The 26,502-nt window shown below is 36.9% G+C and overlaps 1 protein-coding gene across 1 annotated transcript in view; it reads right to left on the reverse strand.

Annotated features, from left to right (window-relative positions):
- RSPO3 (R-spondin 3) overlaps positions 1-26,502 on the reverse strand; it is a 77,352-nt gene that overhangs the window by 23,056 nt on the left and 27,794 nt on the right. Inside the window, exons 2-4 of the mRNA XM_027079545.1 lie at positions 22,018-22,209; positions 20,294-20,440; positions 15,476-15,673 (exon numbers count right to left, since the gene is read on the reverse strand). Of these exons, the coding sequence (XP_026935346.1) occupies positions 15,476-15,673; positions 20,294-20,440; positions 22,018-22,209 (537 nt within the window). The remainder of the gene's footprint in view (positions 1-15,475; positions 15,674-20,293; positions 20,441-22,017; positions 22,210-26,502) is intronic.

Consider the following 26,502-nt stretch of genomic DNA (forward strand, 5'->3'; position numbering starts at 1 on the left):
TGACTAACTTGCCATTAAGCTTATTTTGTAAGCTCAATTTCATGTCTAAAAAATAGTTAAAAGCCTCTTTAAATTGTTAAGCTTTTGCCAAGAACAAGGTATCATAAACACACACACTGTTTATGGGTTGGTCTTTGACAGCCCAAACTAAAGTCTGTAAATAGCTATCTAATAATACTACTAGAGGAAATACATGCTCCCATCTTTTTGCAAACAAATAGCTTACTGCCCTCTCTTTGCCTATTTGGAGGAGCATGCTATATATATATTTATAACGTTATAGTGAAACTCTTATTCTGCTAACAGTCAGTTTCCCTTGTTTTCAAAGTTAAGCTACTATATTCTAGGAGGAATTTTGCACTAGCGCCCTAGCCTCAATCTCACGTGCCTTCAGCAGATGTCTACAGCAACTGAGAGCAGCATGTGATTTTTCCATATAGTCGTGAGTTCCCAAAGAACAAACCAAAAGTCATACTGCATCTGCTTTATTCGTACATGCACATTGTGTTCTCTCTTGGAACTCTGTCCTCTTACAGCTTGCTTCAGGCTTGGAAACCTCCTGGGCTGGGAACTTTGCTCCATGTCTGGCATATCCACTGATTCACACGACACTTAGAAGACCATGTATACTTCGTAAATTGAGTTGAAAATCTGAACCTCCGAAATACATTTTTTAGTAAATTTCATTTTACGTCTTCATTGTTAATTTATAGTAGTTGGATGGAGTATTAATTTTCATAACCTTTTAAAAAACCAAATGAGGATCTTTATTAGGTCCCATATTTAAACATAACCCTGTGAAAATTGCACATGGCACTTAGAGCCTGAAGGTCACTGACTCTACTGACTGGCAGTGTCTTTGTTTAGACAGTGTGATGCTGCTAACATAACCATTTACTCCATTTGAATACGATGTTAGCAATTTGTGAAAACCATTTGGCTTTAAAACAGCAGTGTGATTTGAGGCAAAAGGCCAATTTGCTCATTAAGTTCAAGTTTGTTCTTTGAACAACAAAATGATTGTAAAACAGAAAGAAAGATTTAGCAGATTTCGTGATAGAAATAGAAGGTTCTCAATTTTATCAGCAACAAAATGACAATAATAATAATGGCTAATGCCAACCACATGTGTGGTGTGTATAATTTTAAAAGGTCGGAAAAATAGAAATAAATGGTCATCTTGAATATGTGTCAAAAGTGTTGAAAGAGACAGTGTAGAAAGAAGACTGGATTAATAGACAAAAGGTCCACATTCTAGTCCTGATTCATCTGTTTACTAGCTAACACTCTTAAGGTTGTTATAAACTTTCTTCAGCCTCAGTTACTTGAAATTTCACTGGACTTGGAGTCAGGTCTGGGTTTGAGTCCTGTGTCTGTTGCTTCCTATGTGTGATTTAAAGTCAACTACTCACACTCAAAGCCTCAATTTCCTCATTTTTAAAATGGAGTAGATAACAACAATGCAGACATGCCCAAAATATTTGAAGAACTACATAAGATAATTATGCAAAACTGCCAAGATTCTGACAAATCATATTCTTAAATCACAGCCCAATCATAAAGAATCTATGTCAATGGTTATGGTTATTGGATTTGAGTAAGGATATACAACCCAAGCAAAGTATTTTCTTTGGCTTTTTGTAAGGTGATTTGGGGTCCACTATAATTACCCTGGAAAACCATTTTTACTTCTTCTTTAATAACTAGAAGTCTCATCTCCATTTTAATCGTCTTATCAAGTTCCCAGGAATAATGTAACTAGGTAACAACTACTCTAGCTTTACCCCTTAGGGTCCAGTGGTGAGAAAATTCCCTTCTAGTTGTTGTACTATTTAGTGGGGCTCCATGGAATATTAGGATTTAAACCCACTCAGAATTTGGATTTTTTTTTTTAATTTGACTATAAAAGCTGTATATGTTAAACAACTTGATTTTAGAGAGTAAGATCAATAGTTAAGGGCTTTTTAATTATTCATAAGCTTCCTTTCCAGAGAAATGTAGGCTTGTGAAACAGGCCTTTTAGTTTAAAGGAATAGCATTTCATGGCAAATCGAATATTTAATATCATTAATTAAAAATAGTTTTATGTTTCCTATGGAACTTTGGGTTTTTGCAGTTAGAAGATTCTGGATCACATGTTGGTAGTTTTATTATTTTCAGTATTCTAAATACATATATTCAAGTCCTTTGGGTCTCAAACTAACTTGTTTTTTTAAAATTTAGTATTGCACACACATTTTTAGTTAAGCAATAAACATCTGTCATCTGCCATTTATTAATATTAATTATAAATAGTCAGTGGCTCATGGGATCCAAGTACAGCAGCTGAGATTTTTCTAAATCTGACCTCCTTAGAGTTTATACAAAAAGTGTTCAGAGTACTTCTCCTAAGCTCCTAGCCAATTTAAGGCTGGTTTGCAACCTAGTGTTTTAGATTCTGCATCTAGCAATGAAAAATGACAAACTGACAAAAATGATAAATGACAAAAATCCTGAAAAAAGCATTGTGCTAGGGGATTAGGTGGGACAAATGACAAGAAAAGATGCTCAAAATGATATGGTGCCGTTCATTAACTATTACTACAAGCTAAAGGTTATGTGTACAGTGTATGTGTTAGGAACATTAAAAATGTCATGTCCCTTTTCCATAGTTTTGTTGCTTCAGATGACAAATATGGAAGCCACACTTCCATAAATTAGTATAAGAGAATACAAATTTGGGGAGAAAGTCAAGAAACAAACAAATACAAAGCCAGGCATATTAGTATCTCCCAAGAGAGCTAGCGTTCACAGCTACTTATTTCTTGTCACCCTAAATATCCTACAGCTACAGCAACATATACCCTAAGACATCTGACATGACCTCCGCACAATGCCTTGGGGGGCACACTGACATATTTTTCCTTTCTGAGATTCAAGCAATTTTCCAAAGAAAAAATATTGTGCTATACTGTAGCAGAGGGTTCATAGAAATGTCAAGTTCAGGTTTTACCTGAGTCTAATTGAAAAACGTAAAAGATTTTATAAACCATCTTGTTTAACGGTTTCAAATAAAATACCCTAGCAGAGGGCTACTGGTTGGTTAGCCCTTACTTCAATACGAGCACTGCTATTTTCTTTTATTATTTTAACTTGTGGTAAAAGTGCATAACATAAAACTTACCTTCTTAACCATGTTTAAGTGCACAGATCAATGGCATTTAGTATATTCACATTTTTGTGCAACCATCACCACCGTCACTCTCCAGAAATCTTTTCCTTTTGTAAAACTGAAACTCTGTATCCATTAAATAGCAATTTCCATTCCCCCCTCCATGAAACCACCATTCTATTGGGTTGGCCAAAAAGTTCGTTCAGGTTTTTTATAAGATGTTACGGAAAAAGCCGGAGGAACTGTTTTGCCAACCCAATACTTTCTATGAATTTGCTGATTCTGGGTACTTCATATAGGTGGAATCATACAGTATTTGTCTTTGTGATAGGATTATTTTACTTAGCTTTATATTCTTAAGGTCCATTCATGTTGTAGCATGTGATAGAATTTCCTTCCTTTCTAAGGTGAATAATATTCCATTGTACGTCTATATACCACTTTTTGTTATCTATTCATCTATTGATGGACATCTGGATTGCTTCCACCTTTTGGCTATTGTGAATAATACTACTATGAACATGGATGTACAAATATCTCTTTGAGACCCTGCTTTCATTTATGTTGGGTATATACCTACATACTTGGAATCGGTGGATCATATGGTAATTCTGTTTTTAATTTTTTTGCCAAACCACCATGATGTTTTCCATAGCAGCTCTGTCATTTTACATGATCAGCCTTACTAGTAGTCAGGAAAGCAAAAGGATACCATTTTTAATCCATCAGAATGGCAAGTCTTCAAAGGACTGATAACATCCAGTTTGGGCATCAGGAAATAGGCATTTCCTATTTATAAGGAAATAGGCATTTCTGATACACTGCAAATGTGAACTGTTCAAACCTTTTTGAAAAGTAATCTGGTAGAATACATTAATTTTTAAAATGTGCACATCCTTTGGTTTTTCCATCCAGTGTTTGGGACTCTATTTTATATTAGATCTCACAACTACTGAGCACTTACCAGATGCCAGACACAAGTCTCAAGAGTTTTATACACACATTAACTCCTTGCTACATCACTCCTCCACTACAACTCTGTGAGGTAGTTACTGTTATCATCCCCACTTTACAGATGAGGAAAATGGGATATACAAAGCCTAAGTAATTTGCTTAAAGTCATACAGCTAGTTAAAAGCACAATTAAGATTTGAAAACAGGTACTCTGGTTCCAGAGCCTGTGTTCTAAATACTACGATGTATCGATACTACGTCTTTAACCTCTGATAGAAAGGGAGTGCATCAGTTCATTAACATTATAGAGATTTTTACTGTAGTACTAAGAGCAAAAAGGGGAAAGCATTTTGCTATCCATGTGTACCATTATGTTATATTGGTAGTATGCCATTATGGTATCCATTCGTACCATATCATATATACCATCACTGACGTTAAAAATAATGCTTTTTGGGGGCTTCCCTGGTGGCGCAGTGGTTGAGAGTCCGCCTGCCGATGCAGGGGACACGGGTTCGTGCCCCAGTCTGGGAAGATCCCACATGCCACGGAGCGGCTAGGCCCGTGAGCCATGGCCGCTGACCCTGCGCGTCCGGAGCCTGTGCTCCGCAACGGGAGAGGCCACAACGGTGAGAAGCCTGCGTACCGCAAAAAAAAAAAATTATGCTTTTTTGAAAATTAAACAAAGAAAAAAATAAACACCAAATCTAGAGTTGAACTGAGATGGTTTTGGTTTCCAAACTAGTTTAGTACTCTTTTACTTAACTAGGCTGGCACTGCAACTATTAAGCTACTTTGAAGACTGTGAACACAAGAAGAAACAATGATTCTGTGAACATATAATCCTTTGAAAATGGAGGAAACCTGCAGGAATGGAAGGAAAGGGTGTTAAGGCAGGAAACAAAGCAGGAGGAGGGGCACTACGGGCACACAACATGGTAGGAAGCCGAAGGGCAAGGGAGAGACATTAACTAGGAAAACTGCCACTCCTACACATTTCAAAGCAAAATTAGAAAAACTGGACAAGCCTGAATCCACCAAAAGTTTGCCCAAGAAATACTTTAGTAAACTGCATCTTAGCTATTGAAACAAACCAATTTGAAACAAACCAAAATTCCTTTATGATTTTGGTGTTGGTTGGAAACCAGAGGAGCATGACATCAGATGTTAACAGTTTGTACTTATTATTTTGAGGAATATTTCACTATTTCATACATCCATGGTCCATAAAAAAGTAATTAGCTATCTAATTAGCGTTCTATAAATTAGGATAATAATTTTTGTTCACAGGTTGTAATTAATTAGATATTTTAACTACTGATCCTGAGTATGCATACATTTTTCTATGACTCATTTTTGGAATTAGCAATTATTCACATTTTCCAAGTATGAGTTCAGTATGTTGATATTTCCTTGCCTAAAATGTGATATTATTCAAAACTCAGTGAAAAATAAGTTGCATTGTACTTCCAGACATTAGATTTCACATCATACAAAAGTAAAAGGGATATCTCATTTTAAAATGTATGTTTTGCATTGAGATATAAAATGTAATTGGACTCTGTTCATAAACTATTTCCTAAATCTGATCTCTTGCAAAAATAAGAAAAGCAGGCTTTTCCAGCAGAAACAACAAATAAACAAAACAAGCCTTTACAAGATATATTTTTCAATTATGGCAGCTCGGGCTCACAGAGGCTAGAGTTATGACCGGGTGGTGTATACACAGTATAAACACAAGAGTTCAGTAATTAGGTTTGAGTTAATTTTAAAGTTTCACTGGCCTGATGTATAATCAAGCAAAAGGTCATTACCCACACTGGTACATTTCACACAGAACCTCAGCAGCTAGAAATGGAAATGGACATGTCTTTACTTAAGCTTGCACAAATCAATCCCAGAAAGCCTTCATATGAGTACTGGATTCTTTTTCAATTCATTTCAGAGCCAGTTTACTCACAAAAAAAGTTTTCTAGCAAACCAGAGAAATCAGAAAAAAAAATTAGTTAAAATATTATTAGCATTATGCTAGACATGCCTCTCTAGTCTAAAACAGATGGAGTAAAACTTTGGTTACACTTTCTCACTTAAATGTTTTTTGCCATAAATAGTATTGGACAGGGATTACCCTATAGAAGAGTACAAGCTTCTAGATTTTGAGCTTTTTTTTTTTTGGAAGAAGATCATTTGCATCTGTTGTTTTGTCAGCCTAGCACTCATTTCTACACAGAACTGCTACTCAAAGTGGCTCACGTGTCCCTTGGCTTCAATAGTGAGCATGTGACTGAGGCAGACCAATCACAGTACTCCATTTCCTCTGCCACAGTGATGGGTTCAAGGGTAGACATGTGAGCCAAGCTGGGTCAATTTTCACCTTCCACGAGATTGGATGAATGGACTCTGAAGGAGAGAGCGCACTATCCTTTTGGACCAAGAGCAGCGTGGATATAGATTTAGGGCTTCCCAGAGCCAGCTTTCCCTGTGAGTAGAGACAGACTCACAGTAGCAGGGGAGAACAAGGCCAATAAACAGACACAGAGGCAGGATGACTTGAAATGGCAAGAAAGAAAGAAGAGAGAAGATGGAGCCAATGATACTGTTCGAGCACTTAGAGCAAACTGTGTCTTCAGCAAATAGTTTACTTTTTGCTTACGGTAATTTGAAATCTGTCTTTTCAAATATCCTGATGAATATACAGAAGGTAACAGTGATCTTGGTGAAAAAGGACTGTCAATGAAAGATAAACACTCAGATATTGTTTTTCTGTTAAAATAATAATTACATACATTTGCAAATAATTTTTTAGAAAAACTGAAAAACAGTAAGAAAAATGATAGAAAAGCATTTCCAATTTAGGACATGAGGAATGGGGTGCTTTAACCAAAAGGAAAAGGGAACTGAATAGAAAATTAAATGGAAAGTGAAGTACCTGGGGAAGAGAGCAGAAACAGTGGAATAACAAGTTTTGAAGAATTTCTCATTTACACCCATTTTGTACATGTTAATGTACACTGATGCCAGCCACTGTGCCGAAAACTTTATGCTTGGATTTGTCCATTAGTACAAAAATATACCACATTCTATTTGGGGTCTGCTTTGACAGCAATGTACAAGAATTAAACCATTAGAGTGGTCTTTCCCTTTCGGTGATGCTAAAAATGATACGGTTTTAATGTAAGCAAGTTTGAGGATGTTTCTGTTTCAATGAGGTCAGGGAATTTAATTGTAACCTGGCTGTATTTGCTTGGTCACACCTCTTGGGAGGCCTGTGGCCGAGGTAACCAGTCTTTTCTGTCAGGCTGTAACAATCTACAAAGTTAGTCTGTAACACTTCTATGAAGAAGTTACTGGAGTAGATAAAAAGAGAATAAGATAATGATCTATGGAAAGAATAATTCTTTTGTGCCTTCAAATGTGGGGTGTCTTCTTTGCCAAAGAGGTTTCAGCAACACCAGCAGTTTCAAGGAGTGACTGTGTTAGGGAGGTGGGAAGGAGGACAGGAGCATGAAAGGAGGAAGTGTCTTTTTTGGTGGAGAAATGTTTACTTTGTAATTAGCAAAGGACAAGAAGGCCCTTTTGGAAACTATACTTGGGGGTCCAGAATTTAAATTTATGCTGATGCTCTCTGAGGCTCTCTCTAGGGAACCCTCCTAATTGGCAGGGATCTCAGTTGGCTAGAACAGGCTGCACATGAAGCCAGGGTCTCAGGGTCATTTCTCCAAAGGGCCTGTTAACTCAGCTCTGTTCCACAGCCACAAGCTGTACCTTTAACCCTACTTAGCCATCTCACAAAAGCACATTAGCATATCAACATGGTGGTCACAGAAAAACAGATTTGCCTTGAGACCAAAACAAAAAGTAGGCAGAGATATTTCGTTTTTGCCAGCATAAACAAATGTCTTTGTAAATGTGTTAGCAAACTAATGAAACTGCAGCTACGGACAGAAGAAAATCACAAAGATGAAAACTGTCCACACAAGCATATGCTACAAGTGAGCTGATCATCGATTGTCTTTACTTTGTGGACCAATATAAACCATGACACCACTATCTAGATTCATGATGGCAGGGACTTTTGTCTTTCTTGTCCATTGCTATATCTTCAGCACCTAAAAGTGCCTAGCACATAGCTGGTGCTTTAATAAACATGTGTTGAGTGTATGAAGGTATCCTGGCCTGGCCTTTTATTTATTCTTCCTATGCTGCCCTTTACAAACTGGAAAATACAATAGAAATAATCTCCTATATACCATCTCCTGCATCAACCACTGAGTGTTTTTACAAAGGAAGAGACACTACATTAGATAGGAAGAGAATGTTGAATAAACGAGCAATCACACTCATCTAATTGCAAACAAGAGAAAGACCTCTGTGGTAGATGGAGAAAATGGTTACAATTCTCCACTCATCCCTGTATGTGCATGCCAAGTTGCAAAGTAACTATGGGACTTCTCCCCCAAGAGGTGAAATCTATTTCAACTTTTGAATCAGGACTGGCCTTGTAACTTGCATAGAATAACAGAACATGGTGGGAGTAAAATTGTGCCAGTTCTGAGCCCAAACTCAAGAGGAACTGCTTCTTCTCTCCCTCTTAGAACCTTGTAGAACCCCTAGCCACCTTGAGGATGATAGAAACAGCAGTTTCCTCCGTCCTCAACCAGTCTACCACATTAGGGAGCCAGCCAGAACTGCACAGTGAATCCCAGCCCATATTACCCACCCACATTTACTGTTAAATAAATGGTGGTTGTTTTAAGTCTGTATGTTTTGGGGTTATTTCTTACTTATGCAGCAAAAGCTAACTTGAAACAACTTCACCCCGATGCACAGGAGCTAAACAATGGCAAGAGCATTGTTTGGTTGGGGGCTGAAGAATGCTTTGTTTACTACAGCTACTACTCTATTCAACAGACTGACCAGTGTGTGTTATGTTACATATACCAATGGGTTGAAAAGCATTAGGTATTTATAAAAATCACAAAAAGGGGGCTTCCCTGGTGCCGCAGTGGTTGAGAGTCCGCCTGCCGATGCAGGGGACACGGGTTCGCGCCCCGGTCCGGGAAGATCCCACATGCCGCGGAGCAACTGGGCCCATGAGCCATGGCCGCTGAGCCTGTGCGTCTGGAGCCTGTGCTCCGCAACGGGAGAGGCCACAACAGTGAGAGGCCCGCGTACCGCAAAAAAAAAAAAAAAAAAAATCACAAAAAGGAAATCTCAGAAAGTATAAGCATTTGCAAGAATAATTTATTATAAAGATTGTTTTAGAATAGAGATGCTGCAGTATACACACCAACACAGCACAGAAGCCTAAAAATGATTTTTCTACCACCAAAGCAAGGTAGGGACTACAAAGATAATAACAACACTTAAGTATTTTCCCACTGTGAATAAAGCCCACCGTGAATTTTGACGACTATGAATGTCCCCAAAATCTTAGAGAGCCTACGAAAATGGACTGGTATGAACTTGATATTGATTATAAAAAGATAAAAACTGCTGGTTGAATTATAAAAAATAGTATAGTACCTGGGATTGCAAAACATGAAATAAAAGGCTTCTTATTTTCTGCAGAACTTTTTCATTAACACTGAGAAATTTAAGAACATACAATGTAATTGTCAAATGTGCTCAAGGCGAGAAACCTAGTAACTGTCATTTTACTTTTTTCAAAATCTATCTAGGTGCTGGATGTGATCCTTCAGCTCCATTATTACAGAGGGAAGTAAACTGTGCATATATAAACAATCTTAGCATGGTCTTCAACCCACAAACCTGGGCAACAGAGAATACTTGCAAAGATCCTGCCATTGTAATGTCAATGTCAGAGGAATCAATGAAAGAAATTGGCGCCTGTCACAGAGGTGATAACACTCTTTTAACTATGTGGATAATAAATTCGGACACATAGCTGTGAAATTTGCAAGCTGATTTGATGCTTCAAAGATTAAGCTGTAATTGGTGGGAAAGAAACAAAGAAGAGTAAGAGTTGAGTAATATGGCAAAGGAGAAAATATGTAATCAAATAAATCAGTGCATAGGCCATGAGTGAGCATAACTGAAAAGGACCCAAAGATGAACCATGTTTTTATGAGGATCTTCAGAGGTTAGGAGTGCCTACATCCTTCAAAAACAATAGCATACCTGTATTAATATTAAAAGCCTAATATTTAAATTAAGTTGTGGCATATACAAACTGTAATGTTTTCATCAGTAACAATGGTACTCTAGGTCTAGTTCTAGTATTTACAAAATTCAGAGAGATAAAATTTTGGAGTATTAGGTTGAACCCTATGAAACTGCTTATATTTGACCATTTATAATCAACAAAAATGGCAGTTTCATATGGTTTAACCTAGTAGATAGGAGTGTATTTAAGAACAAGAGATGACTGTAGCCACATAATTTGTCTCAGTGGAGAGAGAGCTAAACAGTGATTAAACAAACGACAGCCCTCTCCATTGGGGACATTAAATGAAAAACTGGGCTTAGCCTTTAAGAGAAAGTCCATACATTTGTATTAAGGAACATTGCTCAGAGTGAAAGGCATTATTTATTTGCAATAGACTACCTTTCTTGGAGGTTTTAAACATAGCTAAATATTTTCGTGTGGTACTGGAATATTTGAAATTCAAATAATATTAATTTTTAATAGAATTGATGATTACCTTTGTAATGATTGGGGGGCAAAAATTTCCCCTCTGTTTCACCAAATTGTTCTTGTTACCAAAGGTCTGCACCATGTGCAGGCTTCCATTGGTGGCAATGAAAGGTTTTCACTGGTCCTTCCCAGAATCTAAACAAAAAACCCATTTGGGTAAGGACTAACATGGCCTCAAAGAGAGATTGTTGAGTTTATACCAGGGTTTCTCATCTTTGGCACTACTGGCAGATAATTTTTGATGTGCGAGGCTGTCCTGTGCGTTGTAAAATATTTAGCAGCCTCTCCCCACTAGATGCCTGTGGCATCCCCCTCCTCCAAGTGTGACAATGAGAAGTGTGCCCTGGGGAGCAAAATCATGCCTGGTTGAAAACCACAGTCTTTAATGCCACTCTTATCTCAGCTCTGTACTTTGTCGAATTTTCTCTGACCTATGTTAAAGGGCTAGTGTACTGATTGGGTGTAGGGAAAGAGCAGAACGCTCCCATCCTCCAGGGCTTAAACAGGATCAGTGTCTGTAGGCCAGCTGGTCCTCCTGCATGAGGTGATGGTGGTGAGAGGCCATCATCAAAATTCTCCAAGCCAGTTGGCATCCTACAATTTTGAGCTAATGACTCCTTCTATTTGGATTTTGAGAACTGTTCTGAAAATCTTGGCTAAATGTCTCGTTTTGAATTTGACTGAAGCTTTAATATGAATCCTTCCTGTATAAAACTCAACTCTTCATCACTGGAGTAGTTGTTATAAAGATCTTAAGAAGTTAACTAAAAGACAGAGGTGCAAACCTGGGAACAAAGTGGACTCATTTTTTATTTGTTTCCTTTTTTAAAAACAAATTTTACTGTAACTTTAAATATAGTGCTCATGATAAATATAATGCATATTTATAATACTGGTATTTGAAAACATGATTAATAGCAATTTGTAAGTTAACATATAACACTTTTCTTCTATGTAAAACCTAGTAGAATTTTACAACTGTACTTTTAATTTTGGGAAGGCACATAAGGTGACCTTCAGTATGTTCAAATAATGCAGTAATTCCCACACTTGTTTCTTCCCAGGAAATGTCTCTGGACATTTTATTTATTTATATTTTAATGGATTCTTTTTCTCCTTCTCTGCTAGGAAGGATGCTATTTCTTCTTTACACCAAGAAAGTAGACCCTGCCCCATTTCTTCCATGACTCTGTTCTCCTCTCTCCTTTCTATCCCAAGATCATGTATTACATGTAATTAACTAGGATCTTATTCATGCAATTCACCAAAGAACAAAATTTCTTTCATTCTTTGTGAATTGCCTCAAAACCCATTACCTACAGGAAATTCTCTTCAGTTAATTAAAGGAATGTACAAATGAATGAGAAACATTTTGGTGATCTTTCTTTCTTTGCACCCTGCCTTCCAACCGAAACAAAAAAAATCACTCTTTTGCATCAAAAGCAGACAAATATATGCTCCCCTGTTCTGTTTCACTTCCCCTTATCTAAAATGGTTACACGCAACATATCAAAAGAGTTAATAAGTATGAGTTGGCAGCCATTAAAAGTGCATTTTCTCCTTGTTTACTTCTATTTACAATATATTGTTTTAAGGCATATGTGATACTAGTATACATGTTAGCTTTCATAATCTCTTAAAATAAACGTTATATATCTTTGACATTTAAGATATATAATTCAATTGAGATAGGCTCAAGGTAGAAACTACTGCATTGGTAATAACTTCTTATTAAAGCTAGTAATTGATGGAGAAGTTAAGATATTAAAAGGCAGCATGCCAGGTAAAGGGAAATAATCCTAAATGTGCAAACAAGTAGTACATCAGATAAAAGTTTAGATTTGGGGCTACAGAAATGACATTTATCTCCTCAGATAAACTAACTATAACTATTCTAAGAATGAGAAGAATATTAGTAAAGAAAAATGTGTGTATGTGTAAGATTTTGCAACTAATTTTTCACATATATATGAAAATTTCATATATACAAATATGCATCTCACAACTAGAATAATCCATTCTGTTACTAAAAACTAGTTCCTCCTATTCAGCTTCTTCTTTGTGTACATTTTAGAAAGTCATTTCTGGATCTTATCATTCTTCCCTGGAGACCTTGCCTTTGGCAATTACAACACAGCAGAAAAATTCCTGAACACATGCTCCATACCTTTTCCAAATATGAGTTATCTACTTCTGTCTATTGTTAACCTCCTGGGCAGGGAAGATAGATGTAAGTTTAAATTCAAGATTTTCAGGCTAAATTTTTTTTAAAAAAAACCTTATCTTTTAGCTTTCTCATCTGAAAATGCTCGGCCATGAATCTAAATGATATTATTTTATGAATCTACAGTCATTTAGGTGCAGCTCAAGTAATAGCTATTCTAGTGGTAGGAGAAATCATGTCTTCATCACTTTATTGTGTTTATATTTATCACTATTGTATAGCTCTGAGATATACAATATAAACAAGAAGACTCTGGGTAGTGTTATTATTTTGATGTGATATTTGATACAGTGGCATATCCAGGGGTCATAATTACTTTTCTATTTGGTTTCTTCATATTCAAATAGATATATTTTTGATATTTGAGTTACCATTAAGAGAAGTTAAGAAAACTAATAGGTTAGAGAAGTAAGGAATGAAGGGAGAAGTGGTTACCTTCCTATCTTAAATTTCTAGGCTACTTGAGAAATTATTTTTGACAGACATATAAAAAGATGAATGAAAATTAAATAAAAATGGAACTAAATCTTGAATTTAATTATACATGTAATCCACATTTCCTACTTAGTAGTCTATGGATTATCAAATTTGAAAAAGAATAAAGCACCTAAAATTTTCTAGTTGTATAACATTTTCTTTGTAAACATAAAATGCCAATGTATCCTACTCAGAGGAGAAGAAACAAGGACCAGAAAGAAATTTTTAAGTCAAGCTTATGTTACAGGTTACTATTTTAAACTTCTTATGGCATTACTTATCTTAGTTGTTGCTAGTTTAAAAACTAACATTTTCAATGTTAATGTTTAAGTCAGTGCTAGCAAAATATATTGGAAGACCACATCCTCAAATAAAAGAAAAAAATGTAATTAGTATCATAATTTAATTTTTCTATTGGATGAGATTTTCTTCACTTATATTTTAAAAACAAAGTATACTAAATACTGATTAGTAATGCAGAATCTTTGTGGAAAGAATAATATGAACAAAGACCACCTGTAAGTCATTAAATTTTAAGAAAATTTAGTAAACATAAGTAAATGTACGGCTATGGGAGCTTACCAATAAGTAGAGTGATGAAATATTTTATTTCCAAATCCAACTTTTAAAATCTAAGATGTTTTAAATTAATTGGTAACAAATGCCAGAAAGACCTTTTTCACTAGCCAACTTTCATTCCTTAAACCTAATTTTAATCAAAACCTCTTATAAATTTACAAAAACTTGAAGTTCCCTTAAAATAATCCATGTATTCAAAAAGTTTATCACATTAACTACTTGATTACTAATGGCAACGACATGCTGTATCCATCCTGATGATGGTCAGTTTGGTCTTTCGGTACAGTGAAAGACACTGCAAAGTACGGGGGACCCAAGTCCTTTCTTGTATGAGCAAAGTTCAAGTTTTCACAGCACCCTCTTCTGTGTTTCCATCGAAATTTTCCACACACCAAACCTCCCTTACTATGTGATATTGTGATTATCTGCTTAAACATCTCAACCTTTCACTGGACTCTGAGTATAACTTCAGGATAGGGATGGTACTCTATTCAGTTGTGAATCCCCAGGGCTTAGCACTATGTGTGGCCATAAAATAAAAATTCAATAAAATGATGTTGAATGAATGAATGAATGAAATAAACAAAGGAAGTTCAACTACAGAGTCAGCCAAGCTGCAATTAATTGAGAGGATCATTTATAGGCTCACCAATAGCTACATAACATATTTGTAGGCAGTGGTGCTGAGGATTAGTGAGAAAGATGGAAAAATTATATTTTAAAAGTCAACAACTGCAGATCTTCTATATGGAAGTTTAATCACCTTAAAGCATCAGATTAAATGATATATTTTTCCTTGGCACTCATACGACTTCAGAACAGCCCTTACACAGAGTTATTTAATATTGATTTGGTAGGTTCTATAATCTGATGTATGAAATTACTGTAATATGAAAAAAAATCTGGGGATAAAATGTCACGAATGCTTGTATTATACTTATAAAATATGTAACCCTTAAAGTATGTTTAGCTACAAAAGCTTAACACCTAATTGCACTACTTTGGTTTGTAGGCAATGAAGAAAGGAGTAAGCTGATGGCCGGTATTCACCATGCTCGTGTATCAAATGTTATTATTAGACCTTGTGTTTCTGAGGCTTCCCCTAAGTTTTCCAGGTACTAGGAAGGTAGATGATAGGAAAGATAATGGCCCAAAAGGAAGATATAGGCATATATTATATGCTTATAATGCAGCCCCCTTCCCTAAGATTCAATTAGCACACTTTTGTGTAGTTTAAAGTTCTGATATCAAGCTCCATTTTAAAAAATTACCACATCGATATTCTGTAATTTACAGCCAACATATTCTTTGTTTGGTACACATTTTAGGGTTTTCAGACGTGAGTGATAATACTAAATGTTTCCTAAGAAATAAAGTGAAATTTGCATCAAATCATGAGGATTCAAACAAGCACATGTTAGTATGATTGTACCTCGTTCTCCCTTCTGACACTTCTTTCTCTGCACTGTACACTTTCTTGTCTCACTGGTGGGGGGACACAGGTTACCCTTTGCTGATGGATGCTGTATTATCTCTCGGACCCGTGTTTCAGTCCCTCTTTTGAAGCCACATGTTTTTCCTTTTTTCGTGCATGGACTCCAAGGACTCCATTCACTGGCCTCACAGTGCACTGAAACAGAACACCAGAAACAGCCTCAGTTCGCTCACACATAGTTTCACAATTGTTAATAAACAAGAAGGCATGCTTCCATCAATACTTGCCCAAATTCTGAGCAGAAATCCTGCAGGACAAAGTTGGGCAAGATGACTTAAAGATAAAACAAAGAGAAAGTGAAAGCAGGAATAGAATGTTTTCCACTTTTTGGTCCTCATATTATCAGGTAAACTCACTCTTGCATTGGGTTTACTTTTCACTGTAGATTTGATTAACCCCGGCATGAATATAATTATTCACAACTGACCAATGCTTTACAATTTCTAGAGCACTGCTACAATTATTGATAGATCCTGACCATAACTTGATAGGTTAGTCATTATTACATACTCGAGAATTGATTCTCAAAGTTTAGTGTGCAACAGAATCACCTGCAGGGAGGACTTGCTAAAACAAAGAATGCTGGACCTCTCCCCGTCCAGAGTTTCCAATTCAGTTGCCTGCGGTGGGGCCTGGGAATTTGCATTTCTAATGATACACGTGATGCACATTTGCAGGTACTGAGAACACACTTTGAGAACTTCTGTGCTAGAGAATGATTAAGCAAAAAATGAATTCAGGTGCTTGGCCTACAACTCAGTGCTTTTTCTACTTCATGTGCCTTTTCTTGAGTACTTAAATATCGTCATTTATTCATGGGTGTAGATCAGGCATAGCAGTATCTGTTTTAAGTGAATTCTGGGTCAATTTCAGCTGATAAACTGCTTCTAGAAGTCACCTGACAGGCTGACTTTTAGGATGAACTGATACACTTTTTCTAAAACTTCTTTTGTAGATGTTTCCCTTTTTCTGTGTGTATCAATCTTTTCAGTTTTGGCTTTACAAGGTATTATAACAGATTTTTGCACTTCTAATAAAAATAAACACCTGCAAGGTGATATTCTTATATTTATGTTCATAAAATTTCCTGACTTACAAAGGAAACGGCTTGCAACAGTAACTCTTTCAGATGATATGACTCTCTTTCCACAAAAACAAATTCCCAGTAACCTTGCTGCCTTCTGATTTAACGAATCCTTATTTTAGAGCAGAATACTATTTTTCATACAACCTCAAGAAATATAACCTAAATGTTTCAGAAATTTAAAACCATTCACAATACATTTTTTCACATGCTTTTTCAGTCACTTTCAGGTATCTGAATGCAAAACAGAGTTGAATGGAAATGATTAGATAAGTGAATTTAAGTTTCTATGAACTTAAATGAACTTTACTGAACCACTTTCAAAGGAGTCTTCATGTTCAGTTGGTTAAAGAACAGAGCAACCAAATCACTTAATGATATCATAATCTCTTGCCAGTTAAGGTCATATCTCTGATCCCAATATTAGTCATTAAAAAGTAGGGAAGCTTTGCACATACAAATAAAAACACCTCCAAGAAAGCAAATGGAAAAATAAAAATCCAAGTTTGTGAGCTGTAACTTTGTCCAGTATTCATTTAATGCCAGAACTACATGGACTAAATTAGAAAAAAATTACGTGATGTGGAAATCACCCAAACTTTTGTGATTTTCATAAAAGCAAAGGTGGTCTAGGCAAATGTACACCTAGACTTAAGAAAAACAGATTTAAAAAATTACAACATAGGTAGCTATGAGTCTTTAGTCAGATGATCAGATGATGAATGGTTCTAAAAATGAAATTTTAGTGCCAATCTTAGATTATTCCATTGAAGAAAGAGGAAAAATATTCACAACTAGCGAGTTCAGATATAAAGAGCTCTAATAAGATGGGATAGTTAAAAGGCCTTGAGAGGAGAAGAAATTTTCTTAGCTAAATACTTTCAAATGAACCTTTAATGTTAGTATCCAAAAAATATTTTTGGAAAGAATGGAAACTTTGTTGATCATGTAAAGACAACAAATAGGTTGATTTAAGTAGTATTCAGGTCATTAAATGAACAACATAGATCTGGGGCACTATTCGGTTAAGAGGTAATTAAGAAAAAAACAGAACTGCTCAACAGAAACTGCATTTCTTCTATCCTCTGTATTAAGAACAATCTTAACATTGGAACATTTAACTGTTCACTAATGAAACAAGTGTCTCAAAAAATGTTGTTAGCTCCTTGTCCCTGGAAGTGGTCATGGTGTGGTTGATCGTCAGCCTGGAATGCTGTAAAAGGGATTCTTGAACTGGAAGGAAAGTTGAATTGGATATTTCACCAGTAATGGTCTTACAACATTATTCATTTGTTCTCATTCTTGCTGCCTGACTGCATGGTTCCAGAGAGAACATAGCTAGGCCATGTTCTTTGCTACTCACTCTTTGGAGCTAGATATCTTCCCTCTGTGACTAGTTGAACAGCACCAACTCTCCAAGAAGAGCAATGAGGATGGCAGAATGACAGTGCAGAAAGGAAGCAAATTTCTGGAGCACAAAGTGGAAGAAATACATTCTCCTATAAAATTGGATTCAGTCGATATTTTTGCTTAATTTGACTTGCAAACCATGAGGAGTGGGTATGTTGTGACATAAATCTTTTACCCTAGCTCTGTATGAAGGTGGTGTTTTCTCTGTTTATGACATGTTCTCTCAATTTAAAATCTGGGTAAGAAACAAGTCATGCAGTATAGATTTTAGCAAAGGGAGAGACACATTCTTCAACTTCTGCCGTAGAGAGCTAGAGTGGAGGTACTAATTATAGCACTGACAATAACTCACGTTGTGTCCTTGGGATCACCATTTCAGCTCTCTGGGTCCTAGTTTTCATATTTGTTAAAGGAACAGCCTTTAATGATCCTTTGTGATCATCAAGCAAGTCATCATTTTTTGTGAAATTCTGAGGCAATCCCACAGGCATGGTCCACACAAGTGCTTGTAGGCCAGATACCACATGATGGGAGACATCCCTTACGCAGCAAGCAACAAGAGCCAGCTGGGAACTAAAGTTGATTTGCCTATTCCTATGTCCTAGGTCATTTACACCTATCTGTTCAATAAGCCTGATTCACTAAATGGCTTTTAGATTGCTAACCCCTATTCTAAAATATATAAATTTCTTAAACGTAATTGTGTTAACCAAACAGTCTTTGTCTAAATAGTATTATAAATTACCAGGAAGCCTTAATAGCTAATCCAACAGTGCCAGGTGTTAAATGCTCTCTGATAGGAAAGCATTAACACATTTAAATAAATGGACTTTGAAGGACTGATGCTACACCTTCAACAACTAAGAAAATCTAAACATTCGCCCCTTTCCTGGGTAGAGCAATATCACAGACTTTCTGCAACTTATCCTGAATTTCTGTCCTTGAATATTTTCAGAACTGTTTCCTATTTTCTCCACAGTTTGGAAGTTATCACCTCTAATCATCAGCCCTCAGGACCTACAGAGAGATGAACTTGAAGTGCTTTCTCATGTACCTTTTACCCTATTTCTAATTTATTTTTCTGTGTTTTTATTGACTAGAGGAAAAAATAAGACTGAACCAAATTGAGCCATGAGCTGTTTCAGGAAAGTTGTTTTCCAGATGCTTCTGAGATTATCTTTAAAATATCATCCATTTGTTTCCTTCTCACAAACACTTTGTATAGAAATAAATGTCTCATGTGGACCTGAAATGGTTAAACCACCACTTTAGAGTTATTTCTCCAGTACTTAAGATTCTAATGGATATGTCTGTGGGGAGCCCAGGGGTGTCCTGGAGACTATCTTGCACTGAATCAAGGGGACAATTGTGTGCATTTGCCAACAGCACTGCAGTATCAAAAGGTTCTTGCAGCTCTTGCCCAGGGGATTCTGAGATTTAGTATGCTGTTTCCCCATTTGGTTTAGCATCTGCTCCCCAACTGTTCACCAAGCTCGTAGCTGTAGTAGCTGCACACCATTTAAAACAGGGAAAATATAGCCTGACAGTGATCCGTTATTAGGCAAACAACTTGTCTGAGGAACCTCTCCTCCAGGAAACTCAGCCTGCAATTAATCAGGCCCTGGGACTGTGTCTTTCTGTCAGTCTAAGTCCAAAATCCTCTCCTTGTGTCTGAATACCTGTGCAAGCAGGGTGTTTCAGCAAAGCAGTGTGAGAGAAAAAAGTGAGATTTTCTTTAACCATATCAGATCCAGTTCTCGAAGTCTTTGATCCATCTACTGAGTATTAAAGGGCTGTATCCAGAGAATATGTTTCCTCCTTTTGGAAAATAAGTTTGGTCATTGGTTGACATTAGATCTAGGTGGAAACTCTTAACCTAAGGTGGAAATTTAGTTCAAGATCAAATTTGTGTGTGTGTGTGTGTGTGTGTATGAAAGTGTGCATGTATACATATAAATTACTATAAGTAAAACTTCATTAGATAATGATACAAAATAAATCTGTAATGATCACAATAGTTGAAACAGTTATCGATGGTCCCTAAGAAATAACAGTGCACGCACAGGGTGTTAAATTTACTGTGATACACGCTGAGTAAGGCCCATTAGGATGGTATCTTTGTAAAGAAGGAGGGAGTGAGCCTCTTAGAGGTGGTCCCTCAGGCTCTTGTGAGACAGCACTTTGAGCAGCGTTTCCATGGAGACTGACATTATCATCTCTGGTGTTTCTCATCCCTCCTAAGTCTTAGAGCTCCTCCTCACCAATACTGACGCACTCCATGGTATGGTTATTGGCTTCCAACCCTTCTGGGCAATTGTCAAGGCACTTTCCAAGGTGTAAGTAAAATCCACTTTTACACTTTGTGCAGAAATTTTTGTTGAAACAGGTATCACAGTCAGCTTTGCATTCTGAAAACAAAAAAAGAAAAGAGAAATATGCTTCCATTAGTGTCAGTTAACTATTTATTGTTGGTCCAGTTCTGTATGCTTACAACACAGGCACATGCAACTTGTATGTCAAACAAACACTTAGGCTCAAAATTATTTTGCCAAACCAAATTAAAGATTCCTCCATAGTCATTTAGTTAAGTTACACCAGTCATTGATTTCAAAATTATTGTATTTATTGCCTTATGAAAAAAATTTTGACAAGGATGCTTATAAGACCAAGTGTCTATTTATATTAAATGATAGTGAAAATGTTTCATTAGAACTTTGATGAAATGTACTAGGATGTTGCCTTTGTGCTGCTCTTGAGGTCTATTTTTTAATTTAACAAATATTTGATTGCCTACTGTCTGCCAAGCCCTATTCTAGGTACATTGACAGCAGCATACAAAAGAGAGATAAGGCCCATACCTCACAAAGTTTACATTCTAGGAGGGGAGATACAATAAACAATAATGATAGTTGATCCTTATTTGGTGATTACTGTATGTCATACACTGCTACAAGTATTTTACAATATTGTCATTTAAACCTTACAATAACCCAGTGAGGTAGCCCCTATTATGATTCTCATTTTACAGAGAAGGAAACTGATTCAGAAAGGTTAGGTAAGTAGCTCAGGACCACAGAGCAGAGTGGTCTTTGAAACTAAGCGGTCTACTTCCAGAGTGATAAGTGCTCTGGAAAAAATAACGACAAAAACAAAAGGTAGGAAAAAGATATAAAAAGTGACTGATGAGGGGAAGAGTTTGATTATTTTGGACAAGATGGTCATGGAGTGCCTCTGTGAGAAGGTGACATCTGAGCAGAATCTTGAATGAAAGGAGAGAGCCCGCCAAGCAAAGGTGTGGGCAAAGAGTTTTCCAAACTGCCAGGACGGTGAGCGTACAACAGTCATTTCAAAAGCCTTGAAGTGGGAAGATCTTGCAAGAAGGCCGGTGAGGTTAGTGCAAAGTGGTTGAGGGGCAGTCGTAGGAGCTGAGTATGCAGAGGAAGGCAGGGCCACATGTGATGTATGCTAGAGTAGCGATATTTCCTAATTTACATTTCGAAAGGTTACTGGGTCTACGGTGTGGAGAGTAAACTTTCAGTCCAGATGAGATGTGATCTGAGAGTGTTTCCAACATTTAATTCCAACTGATAAATAAATGTTTCAGTTGCTGTACTGGAATCCTTCTTGAAGCGAAAATAGCTGAATTACTTCTTTCAGTCATTAAATACTTGGATTTTGTGATGGTGGTGGGAACTCAGGTGGCACTGGTGCTTGTGGTACCTTTCTACAGGTTCAATGAATGATAACCACGTTCTCAGTTTTTGTTTTTATGATGAAAAAAACACCCCTCAAAACTGGAGTATTTTTTATAGTGGTGAAAATCTTCCTGCCCTAAGGGCTGAGTTCAAGTATGGTTTAGCCTAAGTGTCAGGTAAATATTATTATTTACTTAACATTGAATATTACAAATATGGCTAGAGGCCATTTCAAATTTGGAAAGTTCCCCAAGGATGAGATAAAAACATAATTTTGTGTAGACACTTACTTGTACACTTATTTATATCTGGATAACGAGTTCCATAATATCCACTTGGACATGAAGAGAGACACACTCCAATCTGCTTCATGCCAATTCTTTCCAGAACAAAAAATAGTTTGGGCTTACATGACAAACATCCATTGTAATCTGAACATGTTGCACAGCCTCCTTGGCAGCCTTGACTGACGTTAGGATGCACTAGGGGGACAAATGTAGAAAGACAAAAATGAAAGTTAAATCATAGATATAGAAGTTCAATGACATTCTCTGGGCAGGATACACGTTTTCTTTTATTAGCTTTCAACTTGGTGGTAATGGGTGAATAAGTTGGGAATTTTTCCCTCTTTTCTGTGATCTGGTATTTCCCTTTAATACATACATATATTGTTTTAATTTCAAAGTTCTAAAAATTTGAGCATTTGAAAAATAAGAATATATTGCCCCAAAATATTTATAGATAGTATATACCTAGTGGAAGTATTCTCACTGAACTAGCACCCTGGCAGATTATGGTATTTTGTGCTCACTCATTGAAATCAATACGTATTAGTTTTGCTTTTCATTTATGTGGTGGATGTCTCTAATGTCTTCAAATAAGGATGACAACATAGACTGGGGCTTAATCTGAGTAATGACACTAATTTTTAAGATATCTTTTTCAACTTTGGTCTATTACAGAACACCATTTCACTCTCTGATTCAAAGTAAACTGATTCTGCAACTATGTAGCTATTCAGCACCTCACTCCCTGCCAATGCTTTCCTGAAACATTTCTTCTCACATGAGTTTAAAATTTATCAGTTCAAATTGATATAATGGTGAAAATGTGATTTATCTTATCAGTAGTTCCACGTGGATCATATGTAAGTATTTATAATAATATTTACTATAAGTTATGTTCAATATTTGGTCTTTTGGGAGAGAAGTCTTACAGTTTTTGTGCCCTCATCTTTCATTTACTTAAGTGAAATATATATTTGGTGAGGACATGACCAGTCTGTTCTAAGGGCTACTCCTACACATATCCCTGAGAATCCCAAGGTTTCTAAGAGTCACCCATATGTGTGGTGAGAATATTCATTACCAAGTCTGAACAAATACAAACATTTGGAAGATTCATGTTTACTTGAGATCTTCACAACTTTAAACCTTTTTTTATGACTATTAACTGGTCACAGACACCTATGTGTGAGCTCATGGAAAATTGCTGACTGACGTGCATCTCTCATGTAGCTGGTGTTTGGGATGATTTCTTCTCCTAAGGTATTCTCTATTCATATACAATATTAATAGCTCTATGGTCCCTTCAGGAATTCAGAAGGGAATAATCCTGACCCTATGAGAAGCAAGGTTGAGGCACAAGAGTGCAAAGGCATCCCCGTGTTTCTCTGACTACTGTTGGTGCGGGGAGGGAGCTTGCAATGACTAAGTCTATCTTCACAGTGATGTTTGATTATTGCTAAGTTCTTTACTGCAAAAACAAATCCCACCAGGCTTAGTTAGAAGGGGTACCCATAAGCCCGATCAGCCTTCCCACAGGGGCGCACGGGTTAGCTGCAGAAAGGTCATTTGGTTGACCAGCATTCTCTGCCTGGAGGAAACCATCCCTGAATCAGCCACAGGAACCACAAGCAGCTCATTCTCATTCCAAGACGTTTTGTAAATAAACTGAGGAAATGTGTGGGGGAAGGGAAGTCTGCTCTTCCTGTACATGCTCCTCTGCGGGGTGGGGCGGACATCTAAAGTGGCACAGGAGGTTTAGACATTACAGGACCTGGGGGACTTGTAAGTGAATACTGCCTTCCAAGGAACAGGGTCATTTTTCATGCCAGGAACTCCAGCATTGGAGACTTACAGAAAATGTGTACATATTTTAATCTGGGAAAGACCCTAAAAAAGAAAGGGGTGAAGAGAGTTCCATGTGTTCGGAATCTAATCGACCCATTTCAAAAAGTGAGAGGTGTAGGTCAAAACCTGTAAAACCTTTTCATAAGAATTACTGATGGAAAACGGGACCTCAGTTTGAAAGAAAATCACTCCAAGCTCAGGAAAGTAAGTGACTGAATTTAAATGAAGATGGACTGGATTGACCCACATCAATCTATCTCATCTCTGAAACGCAATTGCTCAAAGGAACACAATTGTAAGTTTAAGCCCCTTGAAACTTTTGTCAATTATAACTTTAAATTGATAAGTTATGAAAATAAATATGACTTACATATTCTGAGCCTCAAAAACTGATATATCTTGAAATAAATTTTATTTAAAAATTTGGGTTTTGAATGCCTGGAAACTTCTGCCAGAGAGACCTCTGTATGGGTCCCAGGATTAGTAACAATTTTGCCCCAAATTATGAGATGTGCCATAGTAACAATTTTGCCCCAAATTATGAGATGTGCCAAAGTATCTTGCTTAATTCCCTCTTTAAAACTTTTGCTGATGAACTGTAGCACATTCAACTCACACATGGTACTACAATCACTCTTTTTTCCCCATATTTTGCCTTTTTAGACAAAAGTTTTGACAAAACAGAGTGTCGAAAAATTAAAGAAGATATAATTGTTCTAACTGGCAAAGGAAATTTCTGTTTGTTTTTAATCAGGGAATTTTGAATATGGGCACGTACTTTACTTCTTCTGGAAGGGTTAAGTGTTATGCTGTGGGAAGTAAGAAAAATTGAGACTATGAAGCTCAGATTCTATGATTCTAGATTCTTTTACAGTTGAGTAGCATGACATTTTGCTTTCTTGAACCCTGTACAAGGATCACTCAAATTATGCAGTTGGTATGACACAACTAGATACAAATTTCCCAAACTTCATCTTAAGGCAAGAGTTTTTACTTTTTATATGGAAACCACAGAAAACTTTGGTCTGGATTGACTGTAACAGCCCTTTCAGTCTTAAAATCTTATAATTCTAAGAGAGAAAATAGAATTCTACTTTGTCATGCTGCTTCTTTTTCCCCCACTCTAGTTATACCTTCATTTTCTATTTCTGAATCACTTTTTTTGCAAACAATGTTCTGTACTACTATTTTATATGAGCATTGGAGGGGTTGGTGGTGGGGAGGTTTCACAGAATATCTAACATTTGAACTTAATCTTAGAAAATGTGTTGACGTTATGAGCATGTAAGTGGCCATGATGGGGCTGGAAGCAGGAACACCACAATTACCCCATCAAGGAGACTGGCACGCGTTCCATGCAACTTATGCTTAAGTAGTGGTGAATGGAGGTATGAGGCACATCAAGAAAACTGGAAGCACAGGATAGATCTAGATTATGAAACCCCTTGTGGGCTCTGCCGAAGAAATTATTCTGTAGATTTGGAGGACTTCAATCTGGTGAGTGATACGATCCCAGCTGTATCAGAAAGGCAATTCCCCTGGCAGCATGGCAGGCATGGAAGCTAGGAGAAGACTAATGTAAGGATCAAGGTAAAAAGACTGATGAGGGCTTCCCTGGTGGCGCAGTGGTTGAGAGTCCGCCTGCCGATGCAGGGAACACGGGTTCGTGCCCCGGTCCGGGAAGATCCCACGTGCCGCGGAGTGGCTAGGCCCGTGAGCCATGGCCGCTGAGCCTGCGCGTCCGGAGCCTGTGCTCCGCAACGGGAGAGGCCACAACAGAGGCCCGCGTACCGCAAAAAAAAAAAAAAAAAAAAAAGACTGATGAGAGCTTAAAGTATAGCAGAGACAGTGCAATGTGGTGAGAGAGGGATGCATATTCCATGGATATTTAGGAGGTGGACTCAATCAAATATGCTGACCAACAGAATGTGGACTGAATAAGTAAGAGGATTTGTGTTTTACGTCTGGCCAGTGAAGAGAAAGGAAAGGGACGGCTGAATAAAAGCCACAGTTGAAGGGCTGTGGCAAGGTACATAGAATAAGAAGGTCTACAAATATAAACGTGGTTTGGGATCACTGATTTTGCAGATTTTGTGAACTGTCCAAAAAGTGATGCTTAGTAGATGGAGCTTAATATCGTGATGGTTGCTAGAGATGTACGTGAGAGTCTTTTAATTAGAGAAGAGATCTTGAAAGGGCGAGGTGCCGAAGATGCCAGAAGAAGGAATTGTAGTCCAAATAAGGAAAATATATATTATCAGCTAATTTTAGTAATACTCCGTGTTTCTATACCACTTTTGCTTTCAATTTTTACCACTTTTTGCATGCATCTCATAGAAAGCTAAATTAACCGTGGAAACTGCCGTTAGTAAGGGTAGAAGCTATCACAATTATTTATTTTGGAACCCCAAACTAGGACTCAAAGAAATGCTGTAAACTGCTGGACAAATAGTGAACTTAGATCAAAGGTTAGAACCTAGATCTTTGATATCTGGTACCAATCTGTTTATATATAAGTAAACTCTAGGTGTGTAACATGGGTATATATAAAGTGAATAAATGGGCAGAATTCATGGGAACTTTAAATTGGGACCTTCTGATTACAAATGCTTCAAATACATGGTCAAATTTGTATATCTTTTC

The sequence above is a fragment of the Aethalodelphis obliquidens genome, unplaced genomic scaffold (genome assembly GCF_003676395.1).
Source record: "Aethalodelphis obliquidens isolate GAN/ISIS:26980383/991018 unplaced genomic scaffold, ASM367639v1 scaffold3, whole genome shotgun sequence".
Lineage (NCBI taxonomy): Eukaryota > Metazoa > Chordata > Mammalia > Artiodactyla > Delphinidae > Aethalodelphis > Aethalodelphis obliquidens.